Below are 16,375 nucleotides of genomic sequence, written 5' to 3'. Positions count from 1 at the left end.
TTAATTTTAGATTTCTGTCTTCTAACAAAACTAAGTAAATTCATGTGAGTAATTTTCAGAGAGATACTTTATGTAACAGCTGCAGCTTAGGGACTTCTAAGACATTTTTAGGATAGCTAAGACAGCTTTATCACAGTTTAAGTTCAAATAATAGTCCTTAATTATAATTTATCAGCTTAGTATTTAATATAATTTCATTATTTTCCATACAGAGTATAGACAAATCAGAATTAACCCCTGTTACATATTTTTGGAGGATTAGAGGACCTTTGAACAATATATTTGCAAATATTCTTTAAAACTCTTTTTTTTTTCAACTTTATTGAGGTATAATTGACAAATAAAACTGTAAGTGATTATTTAATATCCATATACATTGTGAAAGGATTCCCCCATCAAGTTAATTAACACATCTCAGTTAGTTTCTTTTTTAATCAAAAAGGTAGAATGTGATGATAGACATTGATGATCGACATTTTATTTTTAATAAATACCGTGAAATAGGATGAAATACTTAGAAAGCTTTCCTAATTGTTTGCTTGGTAGAGTATCATTAAGTTAATTTGAGGCCCTTCTCAGATTGGCTCCAACCTACCCTTGCAAACTTAGTTTCTGTTATTCTTCTACCTTGTTCTTAACCAAACTGAGTTATTCACTTCATTTACATGCTTTATACTTGTTCAGCTCTTCTTCTAAGCATTACCATCTTATAGGATGCCCTTCCTCCTCCTTCATTTACCTGCCCAAATTCATTGTGTCTTCTAATTCCAGCTCAAATCCTTGCACTGAAATCATCTTAAACACACATCATATCAACCTTTCCTTCATTTAAACTCGTTATTACAATATGCAGTTCTCAATTAATATTGTGAAATGTCTAGTGATACCTGTATGATTATCCTGTTAGGGGATTTATTTTTATATTTATTATTATTTGACATGTTTTTCTTACTAACTATATTGTTTATTTCTTAAAGTCAAGAGCTTGTCTTTAACTTTGTTATTAGAGTGTGATCACATAAATACTTAATGGCAATTTGATGGTGGGTTAATTTCAGGTGTATTTGGAAGTCCAAATTCAGCACCAGCAGCCTGCAGCCAATCAGTGATATCTTCTGTGGAAAATGGAGATGCATTTTCAACTAAACAAAACATTGAACCACCATCAGGGATTTATGGAAGAGCAGTCCAGCAAAATATTCCATCATATGTTGATATTGAGAATGAAAAGGATGTAAGATTATTTGCCGATTATTAGGATAAACTCAAGCCTATATTATTTAATTGTGCTGTGTTCATCAGATTTGGGGTGATGAAGGTGTTTTGATTAAAATTTTTAAAATCCCAGGATAATTGAAATTTCTGATCCTTAATCATTTAAATAATGGATTATTTTTCTTTCCAGCAAAAATATTCTCATTCTGGTATAAAGTATCTAGTATACTTTAAACTATACATGTACTTTATGTTTGTGTGTGTGTGTGTATTTACATACTCAACAATTTTCTAGGACACTCGAGGAGTAACAGACTGGTGTCCTCAGGTACAAATTCAGTTATGATGTTAGCATCATGTAATTCTATTCAATTTTATTTTATTTTAAGATTTTATTTATTTATTTGACAGAGATCACAAGCAGGCACAGAGGCAGGCAGAGAGAGAGGAAGGGAAGCAGGATCCCTGCTGAGCAGAGAGCCCGATGAAGGGCTCTATCCCAGGACCTGAGATCATGACCTCAGCCAAAGGCAGAGGTTTAACCCACTGAGCCACCCAGACACCCCGCTAGTCAATTTTAGAATTCCTAAAATAAGGACTAAAAATATATATAACTTACTTTTTTATATGTAGACACTTAATGTCTCTATGTAGTTGCCAGAGATGAAGATAGCTATGTTAAATAACAAACTCCCTGAATACTTACAGATATTTCAACTTTTTAATTCAGATTAAAATTTCTATTTCAAAATCTACTTATGACAAGATGAGACAAAAGAGAAAAGAGGAAAAAGAACTTTTTGACATTAAAGATTGTGAAAAGAAGGAACAGAATTCCTGGGAGCGAATGAAAACTACAGGAACTGAGAAGAAGACGTCTGAAAGTAAGTGGAATTTAACTTTTGGTGTGTTTTTCAGCTGATACTATTCTAAAGCTAGTGTACCTGTGGTTTAACGGACGGCTAATAATGGAATATGTTGAACCATAACATTGAAATTTGTAAGACCCAGTAGCCTTCTAACTATTATAATAAATATTATTTCTCATAAAGAAAGAAGTTGAATGACTATTTTTCTCCCTTCTAGACTTACATATTTTTGGAGATGAGGTGGGAATATCAAAAAATAAGAGTTCCCCTTTAGAAAATATTTCCTTCAGCCCTCCATTGAAAGGAAGGACCTCTTTAAAAAGGTCACCATCAAAAAAAATAAATAAATAAAAAATAAAAATAAAAATAAAAAGGTCACCATCTTTAGTGTTTTCAGATTCCGGTAAGTAATTTGTTTAAATGTAAAGAATAATGTCACAAATGCTGGTTAAGCTTAAGAGACCACATATGGTTAAGTGCATTTGTGATGAAAAGAGCACTAAAGCTAGTAGGAATCAGTAGATAGACCTGGCTTCATAATTATCAGGCCTGCCTTTTAATTAACATTCTGACCTGGAAAAATGCCTTAGTTTTCTGTCCCTAAAAACATCCAAATTATCTCAAAGGTCTCTTCTGTGCTCTCTGCAAATATTCCTGCTTCACTAAGAAGTTGTGTCCCATTTTATAGCTGGGGTTAAATGAGATTGTGAAGTTAGTTTAAATCAGATCAGGATTTTAAAAAATCATTGTATTTATCACTTATTCAGTCTACCATTCAGTATTTACTAGCTCTTATACCTGGCCAAGAATAGCTTTCATGTTTCCTTTGCTGTTTTTGAAAATATTAAATAGGACTCAGGAAGCTAAGTGGGAGGTTGAACCCTTGCTGGGACAGTGTGGTCTCAAGATCCTCAGGGTCACAGGAAGACCAGGGGTGCCTGAGTGTGGCAGAGTTCCCATGTATCGGAGCAGGGAAGCCAGCTGCAATCAGTGAGCCCAGGAGTGGTCTCTCACCTTGGGGTTGCCATAAACGGTGAACCAAGGCACAGTCAGATCCTGTTCGAGCAGGGGTCCAACAGGCGGCTGAACTGGGGGAGAGCCTTCTTTCATTCCCCAGGGGGAGTGGTGTGGGAGCACGCCACAAGAGCCTGTTGGGTTTGGAGACTCCACATAGGGTTGGGCACCTGAGATACAAATGCTTGGTCACAGGCCAGTGAGCACAGAGTGTGGCTAGAGAGCTAGGTGATAGGAGTGATTGACTGCTTTTCTCTGAGGGCTCACAGAGGAATGGGGCTCTGAGCTTTTGGCTCTAGGGCCAGATTTGGGGAGGTCAACATGTTCATTCTCATCCTCGAAAGCTGTGCAGAAAGCCTTCAGGGAACAAAAACAACATAGAGCAAACCTGAGCGGGATTACTTAGCCTGGACCTAGGCAAGGGCAGAACAATTCTGGGTGGGGCAAAGACATTTGAGAATCAAGGCAACTGGCCCGTCACTGAGAAGATGTCACTGAGAAGATGCACAAGTCTGTGGAGTTTGATACATGCAGAAGGGGAGACAGATTGACCTGGAGGATCTTTTGAGAGGAGTGGACTGTGACATTGCGGCTTTCAGCTGGAGATTTCTGCACAGCCTTATTCGGTCTGTCCCTCTAAAGAGAAGTGGAAAGACACCAGGAAATTAAAGCAGCTCAGCCAACCAGCTCACATTAAGCCCATCTCTCTGACAAAGTTTTGTTTTTTTTTTTTTAAAGATTTTATTTATTCATTTGACAGAGAGAGATCACAAGTAGGCAGAGAGGCAGGCAGAGAGAGAGAGAGGAGGAAGCAGGCTCCCCGCTGAGCAGAGAGCCCGATGCGGGACTCGATCCCAGGACACTGAGATCATGACCCGAGCCAAAGGCAGCGGCTTAACCCACTGAGCCACCCAGGCGCCCTCTCTGACAAGGTTTGGGGCAACTCCACCCAGGCAAAGACACCTGGGAAGCTGAGCAACAGGCCCCTCCTCCAGAAGACAGAATGGAAGAACAGGTGAATAAGCTTAAGCTTATTTCCTACAGAACTGTAAAACTCAGCACCAGGGGAAAATAATATTGGAAGCTCCTGGTGTTTCCTCACGACTGGCTTATACTTCAAGCTAAAATTTTATATTTCTCTTTTAGTTTCTCTTATTCTTTTTTTTTTTTTAACCCTGCTCCCATTTCAAATAGATTCGTATTTCCCAGCCTATGTTTTTAAGTCACTTCTTAACTTTTATTTTCTTTTTCACATATATGTTTTATATATTTACACCCCATTATAGTCCATTTTTCACTCTATTCAATTTTATCTTGCTATATATGTAAGTTCTGATTTCTTTGCAATTTTGGAATATAGTTTTTTCTAACACAGAGACCAAAAATCAAGCAGGAACAAGCAGATACTTGTCCACCCTGAGAGATTATAATCTCTGTCCTTTCTCCCTTTTTTATTTTCTTTTGTCTCTCTCTCTCTCTCTTTTTTTTTTTTTAATTGTTTTGGATCATCTTGGCTTTGATGGTGTATCTGTGGTAGCTTTCAACTGCTTTGGATTTTTTCTTTTTTTTTTTTTGACGAGGTTCTTCCTTTATTTGAATATATATATTTTTTCTCTTGTCATATACTTTTTTTTTTTTTTTAACTTTTTATTTTTTATAAACATATATTTTTATCCCCAGGGGTACAGGTCTGTGAATCACCAGGTTTACACACTTTTTCTTAATGTGTATTTTCTTTGGGTTATAGTTGATATTTTGGACTCGGTACATTCCCTCAACCATGTCCCTCAACAGAATGACTAGGAGGAGGAACTCTGCAACAAAGAAAAGAATCAGAGACAATGTCCTCTGCCACAAATCTAATGGATATTGATATAAGCAAGATGTTAGAGATACACTTCAGGGTAGCAATTATGAAGTCAATAGCAAGGCTTGAGAAAAGCACTAGCAACAATATAGAATCTCTAAGGGCAGAAATGAGATCTAATCAGGCTGAACTTCAAAATTGCTATGAATGAAATGCAGTCTAAACTGGATACACTAACAGCCAGGGTAAATGAGGCAGAAGAATGGATTAGTGATCTAGAAGAGAAGCTGATAGAAAGGAAGGAAGCCGAGGAGGATAGGGACAGGCATTTGGAAGCCCATGAGAACAGACTCTGAATTATTGGGATTCCTAACTGGTTGGAGAGAGAGAGGACTAGAAAGTATATTTGAACAAGTCACAGCTGAGAACTTCCCTGATCTGGGGAAGGAAACAAGCATTCATGTCTAAGAGGCAGAGAGAACCCCTCCCAACATCAAAAAAAAATAGACCAACACCCTGGCATATAATAGTGAAACTTGCATATCTTAGAGCCAAGGAAGCTATCCTGAGAGTAGTTAGGGGAAACAGGGACTTTAAAGGCAATGTGATGGCATTAAATGCATATATCTCAATAGTTACCTTCAACTTGAATGGCCTCATGCTCCCATGAAATGGCACAGGGTTTCAGATTGGATAAAAAGGACCCATCCATATGCTGTTTTAAGAGACTCATTTTGAACCTAAGACATCTCCAGATTGGAAATGAGGGGATGGAGAACCATTCGTCATGCCAACAGACCTCGAAAGAAAGCTGGGGTAGCAATTCTCATTCCAGATAAATTAGATTTTAAACCAAAGACTGTAATAAGAGATGTAGAGAGACACTATATCATACTTAAAGGGTCTATCCAACAAGAAAATCTAACAATTTTAAATATCTCTGCCCCCCCAAACATGGGAGCAGCCAACTACAGAGACCATCTATTAACCAAAATAAAGAATCATATTAATAATAATAAATTAATAGTAGGAGACCTTAACACTCCCCTCTCAGCAGTGGACAGATCATCTAAGCTGCTCAACAAAGAAATAAGAGCTTTGAATGACACTTTGGACCAGATGGTCTTTGTAGATATATATGGAACATTTTACCCTAAAACAACAAAATATTCATTTTTCTCGAGTGCACATGGAACATTCACCAGAATAGACCACATACTGGGTCACAAATCAGGTCTCAGACGATATCAAAAGACTGAGATTATTCCCTGAATTTTATCAGACCACAGTGCTTTGAAACTAGAACTCAATCACAAGAAAAAAATATTGGAAGGAATTCAAACATTTGGAGATTAAAGAACATCCTGCTAAAGAATGATTGGGTCAACCAGGAAATTAAAGAAGAATTTTAAAAATTCATGGAAACTAATGAAAATGAAAACACATTGGTCCAAAATCTTTGGGATACTGCAAAGGTTGTCCTAAGGGGGAAATACATAGCCATCCAAGCTTCTCTCAAGAAAGCAGAAAAATCCAAATGCTCAAGCTAACCTTATACCTAAAGGAGCTGGAGAAAGAACAGCAAATCAAACAGAAACCAAGCAAGAGAAGAGAAATAATAAAGATTAGAGCAGAAGTCAATGAAATAGAAACCGAAAGAGCAGTAGAACAGATCAATAAAACTAGAAGCTGGTTCTTAGAAAGAATTAATTGATAAATCTCTGGCCAGATATATCCAAAAGAGAAGGTAAAGGATCCAAATCAATAAAATCATGAAAGAAAGGGAAGAGATCACAACTAATACCGAGGAAATAGAAACAATTATTAGAATAGAAACAATTATTAGAAAATAATTATTAGAAATAAAGCAACTATATGCCAACAGAGTAAGCAAACTGAAAAAAATGGTGCCTTCCTGGAAACTTATAAACTACCAGGACTGAAACAGGAAGAAAGAGATAATCAGACTAGACCAATAACCAGTAATGAGACTGAAACAGTAATCAAAAACCTCCTAAAAAAACAAGAGTTCAGGGCTAGATGGCTTCCCAGGGAAATTTTCTATAAAAAAGAAATAATATATTTGCAAATCAATCAATGTGATAGATTACATTAACAAAAGAGACAAGAAAAATGTGATCCGGGTGTCTGAGTGGCTCAGTGGGTTAAAGTCTCTGCCTTCTGCTCAGGTCATGATCCAGGGTCCTGGGATCAAACTTCATATCGAGCTCTCTGCACAGCAGGGGGCCTGCTTCCTCCTCTCTCTCTCTCTCTCTCTCTCTCTCTCTCTCTCTCTCTTCCTGCCTGCCTCTCTGCCTACTTGTGATCTCTGTCTGTCAAATAAATAAATAAAATCTTAAAAAAAAAAAAAAGAAACATATGACCCTTTAATTGATGCAGAAAAAGCACTTGACAAAATACATCATCCTTTCCTGATTAAGACTCTTCAAAATATAGGGACAGAAGGAATATTCCTCAATATCATAAAAGCCATCTATAAATAGTACACAGCAAGTTTCATTCTCGAGGGGAAAAACAGAGCTTTTACCTTAAGGTCAGGAACATGACAGGAATGCCCATTCTCACCACTTTTGTTCGGCATAGTACTAGAAGTCCTAGCCTCAGCAATCTGACAACAAAAAGAAAAGGCATTCAGATTGGCAAAGAGGAAGTCAAACTCTCTTCTCTTTGCAGATGAAATATACTTTATGTGGAAAACCGAAAAGACTCCAACCCAAAATTTCTAGAACTCACACAGTGCACAGAAATAAGTTGCATTTCTATATACTAACAATGTGACTGAAAAAAAGAGAAATTAAGGAATCTATTCCATTTAAAATAGCACCAAAAATTGTAAGATACCTAGGAATAAACCTAATCAAAGATACAAAGAATCTGTACTCCAGAAACTATAGAAGACTCATGAAAAGAAACTGAGGAATACACAAAGAGACGGAAAAACATTCCATGTGCATGGATATGGAAGAAGAAACATTGTGAAAATGTGTTGCTTCCCAGAACAATCTACACTTCAGTGAAATACCTTTCAAAATACTATTACAGAGCTGGAACAAACAATCCTAAAATTTGTATGGAACCAGGAAAGACCCGAAATTGCCAGGGGATTGTTGAAAAAGAAACCAAAGCTTGGGGCATCACAATGCCTGACTTCAAGCTCTATTACAAAGCAGTGATCATCAAGATAGTACGGTATTGACAGAGAAACAGACACATAAATCAGTGGAACAGAATAGAGAGCTCAGAAATGGACCCTCAACTCTATGGTCAACTAAACTTCAACAAAGCAGGAAAGAATATCCAATGGAACCAAGATGGTCTCTTCAATAAATGGTGTTGGGCAAATTGGACAGCCACATGCAGAAAAATGAAACTGGACCATTCTCTTACACCATACCCCAAAATAATCTCAAAATGGATGAAAGACCTCAATGTGAGACAGGAATCCATCAAAATCCTAGAGAACATAGGCAGTAACCTCTTCGACCTGGGCCGTAGCAACCTCTTTCAAGGCATGTCTCTAAAGGCAAGGGAAACAAAAGCAAAAATGAACTTTGGGGGCTTCATCAAGATCAAAAGCTTTTGCACAGCAAAAGGAACAGTCAACAAAACCAAGAAGCAACCCATGAAATGGGAGAAGATATTTGCAAATGACACTACAGACAAAGCGCTATTATCCAAGATCTATAAAGAACTCCTCAAACTCAGTACTCAAAAAACAGATAATCAGGGACGCCTGGGTGGCTCAGTTGGTTTGACGACTGCCTTCGGCTCGGGTCATGATCCTGGAGTCCTGGGATCGAGTCCCACATCGGGCTCCCAGCTCCACAGGGAGTCTGCTTCTCTCTCTGACCTCCTTGCTCATGCTCTCTCTCACTGTCTCTCTCTTAAATAAATAAATAAATAAATAAATAAATAAAACCTTTAAAAAAAAAGATAATCACATCAAAAAATGGACAGAAGACATAAACACTTCTTCAAAGAAGTCATACAGGTGGCTAACAGACACATGAAAAAATATTCAATATCACTAGCTATCAAGGAAATACAAATCAAAACCACAATGAAATACCACTTTACACATGTTAGAATGGCAAAAATTAACAAGATCGGAAGCAACAAGTGTTGGCAAGAATGTGGAGAAGACGGAACCTTCTTACACTGTTAGTGGGAATGCAAGCTGGTACAGCCACTCTGGAAAAACAGTATGGAGGTTCATCAAGACACTAAAAGTAGAGCTACCCTACAACCCAAAAATTGCACTGTTGGGTATTTACCCCGAAGTTATAGATGTTGAAAAGAAGGGGCACAGGCACCCCAGTGTTCAGAGCAGCAATGTTCATAATAGCCATGTAGAAGGAGCCAAGATGCCCTTCAGTAGATGAATGGATAAGGAAGATGTGGTTCATATATACAGTGGAATATTCCTCAGCTATCAGAAAGGATGAATACCCACCAATTGCACTGACATGGATGGAACTGGAGGTGGATCATGCTATGTGAAATAAGTCAAGCAGAGAAAGACAATTAACATATGGTTTCACTCATACATGGAACATAAGGACTAGCGTGGAAGACCACAGGGCAAGGGAGGGAAAACTGAATGGGAAGAAATCGGAGAGGGAGACAAAGCATAAGAGACTCTGGACTCCAGGAACCAAACTACAGGGTTACAGAAGGCTGGGAGGGGATGTGGTAATGAAGTGATGGATATTAAGGAGGGCACATGTGGTGATGAGCACTGGGTGTTATATGCAACTGATGAATCTTTGAACACTACATCAAAAACTACTGATGCACTATATGCTGGCTAATTGAACATAATAAAAAATAATTTTAAAAAATAAAATAAAGAACAAACTGCTTGATATTTGAAAAAAAAAAATTACATATCTTGGACCCTTCAGTATTCCAAGTGAAGTTTACCAAATATGGAAAAAAGTAAAATAAAAAGAAAATATGTTTTAAAAGTTATAAAAAATATGAATGCATGGGGAAAAAAAAGTTCACAAAAATCATCCTCGCTTATTTTTAAAAAGTTAAAAATAAATAAAAATATTAAATAGATCTTAGGTGTAGTAGAAACTTGGGAAAATCAGAGATTGAAATAAAAAAATCTCATATACTATCATAAACATTAAGAAATATTGCTTATTGGGAACCCGGCAGGCTCAGTTGGTTAGGCCTCAGTTGGTTTGGCTCAGGTCTCCCTGATCCCAGGATCCTGGGATCGAGTCCCACATTGGGCTGTCTGCTTGGTAGGGAGTCAGCATCTCCCTCTGCCTGCTGCTACCCCTGCTTCTGTGTTCTCTCTCTCTTTTGAATAAATAAATAAAATCTGCAAAAAAAACCCCCCAAATTATTGCTTATTGCTTTTTTTATTATTGTTTAATGTTAGTAAGGAATAAACTGAACTATTGCAAACATTTTGAAATTTACGTTGGGTGTGAAGTCTAGGTATCCACAAAAAAAACCAAAAAGTACAGAAAAAATAAATATATAAATGTGATCTTGGTCACCATCCTTAACATCTCTCAAAGATACATATAAAAGATAGTTGAACTAAATGACTGATTGTTCCTAGTTTGTATTTCTTTTAAAATGCAAGAAATATAGAAAACTTTTTTTTTTTAAGAAAACATTTTAAAATGCTGTCTTCTCATCACTAATAATTGTTGAGTGTGACTGATAACAGATGTTGACCTGTAAAATTACTGGTTAAACATGTCCCTAAGAACCAGTTAAATATAGGCATTTGTGTTTAAGCCTATTTAAGTTTAAGCCTATTTGCTAACATTCTCAAATAATTTCACTATTTATTAATGTCATAAAATCTAAGGGGATAAAACCCCACAAAACTTCTTACCTAAGCTGTAAAAATACTCTGTTACTGTTACAGCAGGGAAAGAAGTATAGATAATAGTAAATAGGACAAGTTGATAAATATGTTTATGATAGTCATTTTCTAGTGTTTAATATTACCTTTTTAAAAATATCTTGTGGGTGCCTGGGTGGGGCTCTCAGTTAAGGGTCTGTCTTCAGCTCAGGTCATGATCTCAGGGCCTTGGAATTGAGCCCCATCTCAGGCTCTCTCCACAGCAGGGAGTCTGCCTCACCCTTTTATTCTCTCTCCCCTACCCCCAAGTAAATAAATAAATAATATTAAAAAAAAAAAAAACAAAACTCTTAACATAATATAACTAATGCATCCTTACCCATTTAAAAAAAGCCAGTGTAGGGTCACTTGGGTGGCTTAGTTGATTAAGTGTTCTACTCTTTATTTTGGCTCAGGCCCTGATATCATGACCTGCATTGAGGGCTCTGTGCGGAATTTGAGATTCTTTCCCTTTCCTTCTCCCTGCCACCAACCCACCCACCCCCCTCCCCAAGCTTTTGTACGCATGTCCACTGTCTCTCAAATAAATACATAAATAAAATCTTTTTAAGAAATACAAATACACATTTTATTGGATCTTTTTGATCTTTTCCTTTCTAATACTTCCACTGCAGGTATCTTGTATTATTCAGTGCCCCCAGGGCATTACCCTGAGCACTCTATGATGATTTGTATTCCTGACATCAGGGCAATACCTTACATCTGGAAAATGGTTGGTAAATGATTATGGAAAAAATATTGTTCTTATTACCACACATGGTCTTAGGATTTGTAATAGACCATTAATTCTATTGGGTAGCAGAACATTTGTATTTTTGGAATTCAGCTGGAATTCTTTATACAGGGAGTCCTGGGTAGTTCAGTAGGTTAAGTATCTCATGTGGTTTCAGCTCAGGTCATGATCTCTGTGTCCTGAGATTCAGCCCCCAGGCTTGCTCCACACTCAACACTGAGTTTGCTTGTGTCTCTCTCTCTCTACTCCTCCCCCAGCATGTGCTTTTGTGCGTGCATTCTCTCCATCTAGAAGAAGTAAAATCTTTTTTTTTGAAAAGAATTATTTACTATGAAGCTGCATTTTCAGTTGTCATTTGTATAGTAAAACAGGCATATATCCACATTTTTTTTTAAAGATTTTATTTATTTTTTTGACAGGGAGAGATCACAAGCAGGCAGAGAGAGAGGAGGAAGCAGGCTCCCTGCTGAGCAGAGAGCCTGATGCCGGCCTCAATCCCAGGATCCTGGGATCATGACCTGAGCCAAAGGCAGCGGCTTAACCCACTGAGCCACCCAGGCGCCCCTCCATATGTTTTTATAAAATGGGATCATATACTTCTTACTGATTTTTAGTTTTCTTTTAATTTTTCTTAAAGATTTTATTTATTTATTTGAGAGAGAGACAGTGAGAGAGAGCATGAGTGAGAAGAAGGGCAGAGAGAGAAGCAGACTCCCTGTGGAGCTGGGAGCCCGATGCGGGACTCGATCCTGGGATTCCGAGATCATGACCTGAGCCAAAGGCAGTTGTCCAACCAACTGAGCCACCCAGACGTCCCTGATTTTTAGCTTCTTAAAGCTCGACTTTATTATATGACTCATGACTGAAAAACCACTTATATATTTATATTTGATATAATTAAGTAATTTTGTATATTAAAAAAATAAAGTTTTAAATAGCTTTGGTATCCAGGTATTAGAAATTTAATGTTCTTTTTATTTTAGGTGAAGCTTCTCCTGGAGGCATTCCACAGTATAAAGAAAGGATGTCATCTGTCACCCATAGTCCTGAAATAATGGATACATCGGAACTACGGCCATTTTCCAAACCAGAAATAGCACTGACAGAAGCTCTTAGGCTTTTAGCTGACGAGGATTGGTAAGTTCACCATCCTTACTTTAAAACTAAGCTGAGGGGGCACCTGGGTGGCTCAGTGGGTTGAGCCACTCCCTTCGGCTGGGGTCGTGATCTCAGGGTCCTGGGATCAAGCCCCACATTGGGCTCTCTGCTCAGCGGGGAGCCTGCCTCTCTGCCTACTTGTGATCTCTCTCTCTGTCAAATAAATAAATAAAATATTTTAAAAATAAATAAATAAAATAAAATAAAACTAAGCTGAGTTCCAGAAGTTTCCTAAAAAATTTTTATTAAAAACTTTGAAACATTGCCTATTAAAATAGTCACAGAAATAATTATTATACTTCTTAGTCTGAGTTTTTTTTTCAGCTTACTAATGTAACTGAACTCCTGTCCTAATAGCACTGTTTACTACCAGTTATAACTTATATGTAAAGATAGAGTTTAGCTTTATTATGGATTACGTAAACCTTTTGGTACTAAAATACAAATCTCACCTTTTCCCCAAGTGTTTCTCTGTGAAATCCATCCTATAACAATCCTGAAAATACTTATCTATTACCGGCATAGCTGCAGCAGCCACGTAGCCCAGCCCACCTGGAGCATATACTGGCTGTACTTGTTCCATTTCCTTCCCTACTCCTTCAGTATCTCTCCATTCCCATCCTCCATATCCTCAGTTTTACTTCTACTAGACCATATTCATCAATATTAAAATGTGCTATAATATCCCCTGTTTTTTAAAAAACCTCCCTAAACTGCACATCTTCATATTTCTTTTATTTCCCTTTTTTAGCCAGGTCCTTGAAAAGGCTGACTCATTGTCTACTTTTTCACCTCATATTCTCTTCTCAGCCTTTAATTGGCTCTCAATCCTCCCTGCCGTGACAACCACATCACTAAAACCATGAAAGTTGTCATCTTGCTGAATCTACATTGGTTATTTTTAGTGGTCATCTTACCCTTTTAGCAACATTTGACACAGTCGACACTCCCTTCTTTCTGATTTTACCATTGAAAAATCAAGAGTTTCTTGGTTATTTTCTTGTTTTAGTATGTTCTTACTCCTTTTTTTTATTTGACTTCAAAATGCTCCATTCTTGAAGCATTCTCAACCTACATTTATTCCATAGATCCAGGCTGGCAGTCATTTTCTGTAAAGAGCCAGATAGTAAATATTTTAGGCTTTGCAGGCCAAATATCTTTATCACAACTCCCCCACTTTGCAGTTGTCATGTAAAAGCAGCCTTAGGGGGCGCCTGGGTGGCTCAGTGGGTTAAGCCGCTGCCTTCGGCTCAGATCATGATCTCAGGGTCCTGGGATCGAGTCCCGCATCGGGCTCTCTGCTCAGCAGGGAGCCTGCTTCCTCCTCTCTCTCTGCCTGCCTCTGCCTACTTGTGATCTCTCTGTCAAATAAATAAATAAAATCTTTAAAAAGTAATAATAAAAGCAGCCTTAGTATGAAAACAAACATGTATAGCTATATTCCAGTAAACTTTACTTATAAAAAATTCTGATGGGTCCAGATTTAGTCTGTGAATCATAGTTTGCCAACCCCTTTTCTAAATGATTACGTTCAGCTGAATGTATGTCTTGATTCCGGGTATCTTCTTGACCTCTAAATTTAAAATCCATCTGCCTGTTTGACATTTTCACTTTGATGCTTACTGACATTTTAAATTTAATATACCAAAACAGAACTCTTGATTTCCTACTTCCTGCCAGCGTGGGTTAACAGGCATAAGATTTGCCTATACATCTGAAAGAACTAAAGAAATCATACAAAATATATGAAACAGTGGTTTTCAAAATATTCCTCACTAGGCAGTGTAAATTAGTGATACTTGAGAGACAGGAAACAAATAAGGTGAACTCTGTAATTGCCCTGACTTAACTTCCTGCACGGTTTCCAGGTTATAGCTCAAAGAAGAGAATTCTATGTAAATACCAGCAGAGATGGAAATGGAGCTGGGTGTTTGGGGATGCCAGGATAACTAGAGTTTGCAAGGCAGAGTGTCAGAGAGGATGGAGCTTCACAAAGAACTCTGGAGACCTTCAGAGAATTCTTCTCAAATGTTTAGCTGAATATTAGTCTGGCCATAAATGTAAATAAATTACCTGAAGCCAGAGCTAGAATGAAATTACAGGAAACAATCCCTGAATACTTTTTTTTCCCATCAGCACAGTGGTAAACCTCATAATTCACAGGCCATCAAGTATAAAACTCAGAAGAGTTTTGCTTCCTAGTGTGGAAAAATAAACCTTAGGCTAAGGACTGATTTGGCCCAGCCCAACAAAGCATAAAAGCATGGCCTAAAAGGATCACACTTATCAAATACCTAACTCTATCCCAGAGCAAAGGTCAAAAATAATTTTGGAATACAGAAATATCTCAGATAAGATGAATAATGACTGACATCCAATAAAAAATTACCAGGCATGCAAAGCAGCAGGGAAATACAATCCATAATGGGAAGCAAAAAAGGTAACTATTGAAACTAATCCAAACATGATACAGATAAATAGAATTAGTAGATAAGGACATTATAGCTATAGTTATAATTCTATTCCATGTGTTGAAGAAACTAGAAGAAAGACATGAACAGAGAATCAGCTGTAGGAGGACCTGCAAACCTTTTGCTATATAATGTAACAAGAGTGAGGGAAATAATAACCCCTTACATTCACACTAAAAGGGAGGGTATTATCAGGTGGTATATACCACGGTACAGGAATCATGGGTGCCATCTTAGAATTTTGTATTTCACATTAGAAATAAAAAGGGCCATTCTATAATGATAATGATAAAAAGGTTAATTTATCAGGTGATCCTGATTTTATTTGTCATATAACAGAACTTCAGAATACATTAAGCAGAAACTGGTAGAACTGCAAGAAGAAATAAATAAATCCACAATTATAGTTGGAACTTCAACAACCATCTCTCATTAATTAATAGAACTAGAAGAAAGAAAATCAATGAGGATATAGAAGGCTTGAATGACATGATTGACCTAATTGGCATTTATAGAATAATCCACCTAAAATAACAGACTTTACATTATTTTTGAGTCCATAAGGAACATTTACCAAGAAAAATATTTTGGAACATAGAATAAGTAATTTAAAAGGATTCGGATTGTACAAATTTTGTTCTCTGACTATAGTGGAATTAAATTAGAAGTTAGGAACCGATACCTGGAAAATCTCTAAATGTCTTGAAACTAGCACTCTTAGAAGCAACCCATGGATCTAAGAAAGTAAATCAGAACATGGGATTCCCCCTCATAAAACCCTCCAGTGGCCCCTTAGAAAACCGGGGGGGGGGGATTAACTTTTTCATAGCTTACAAAGTCCTTCATTTTCTGTCCCTCGCCTCTTTCTGTACCCTCATCCCCTACCAGGGGGATGCTGTGCCTTGTTTGTCCACTCTAGCCACCTGGCTATTTCCTGAACACCCAAGCTCATTTATGTTTCAAGACCTTTGTACTTAACTTGTTAAACATTCTTCCAGCGACTTCTTTTTTACTTCATGCAGGTATCTGTCAAATGTCATCTCTAGGAAAAGCCCTCTTTCAGGATTTTAACTAAAATAGTGCTCTTTTCCTCATCTTCTTATACTGCTTTATTTTTAATATTGCTACCTGACCTTACATTTTAACTCTGCTTTTAGCAATTTGACTTTGATATTCCATGTTGTACTTTTATTT

At 37.3% G+C, this 16,375-nt stretch overlaps 1 protein-coding gene across 4 annotated transcripts in view; it reads left to right on the top strand.

Annotated features, from left to right (window-relative positions):
* The window catches only part of TOGARAM1 (TOG array regulator of axonemal microtubules 1), an 81,206-nt gene that overhangs the window by 42,007 nt on the left and 22,824 nt on the right, over positions 1-16,375 (top strand). For all 4 annotated transcript variants that reach the window (XM_082735233.1, XM_082735232.1, XM_082735231.1 and 1 more), the window contains 3 exons: positions 1,059-1,234; positions 1,946-2,099; positions 12,536-12,689. In XM_082735233.1, coding sequence (XP_082591359.1) covers positions 1,059-1,234; positions 1,946-2,099; positions 12,536-12,689 — 484 coding nt within the window. The remainder of the gene's footprint in view (positions 1-1,058; positions 1,235-1,945; positions 2,100-12,535; positions 12,690-16,375) is intronic.

The sequence above is a fragment of the Mustela nivalis genome (genome assembly GCF_964662115.1).
Source record: "Mustela nivalis genome assembly, chromosome: 6".
Classification (NCBI taxonomy): Eukaryota; Metazoa; Chordata; class Mammalia; order Carnivora; family Mustelidae; genus Mustela; species Mustela nivalis.
Note: the sequence above shows the minus strand (reverse complement) of the source record. Positions and strands in the feature narration are given on the sequence as shown.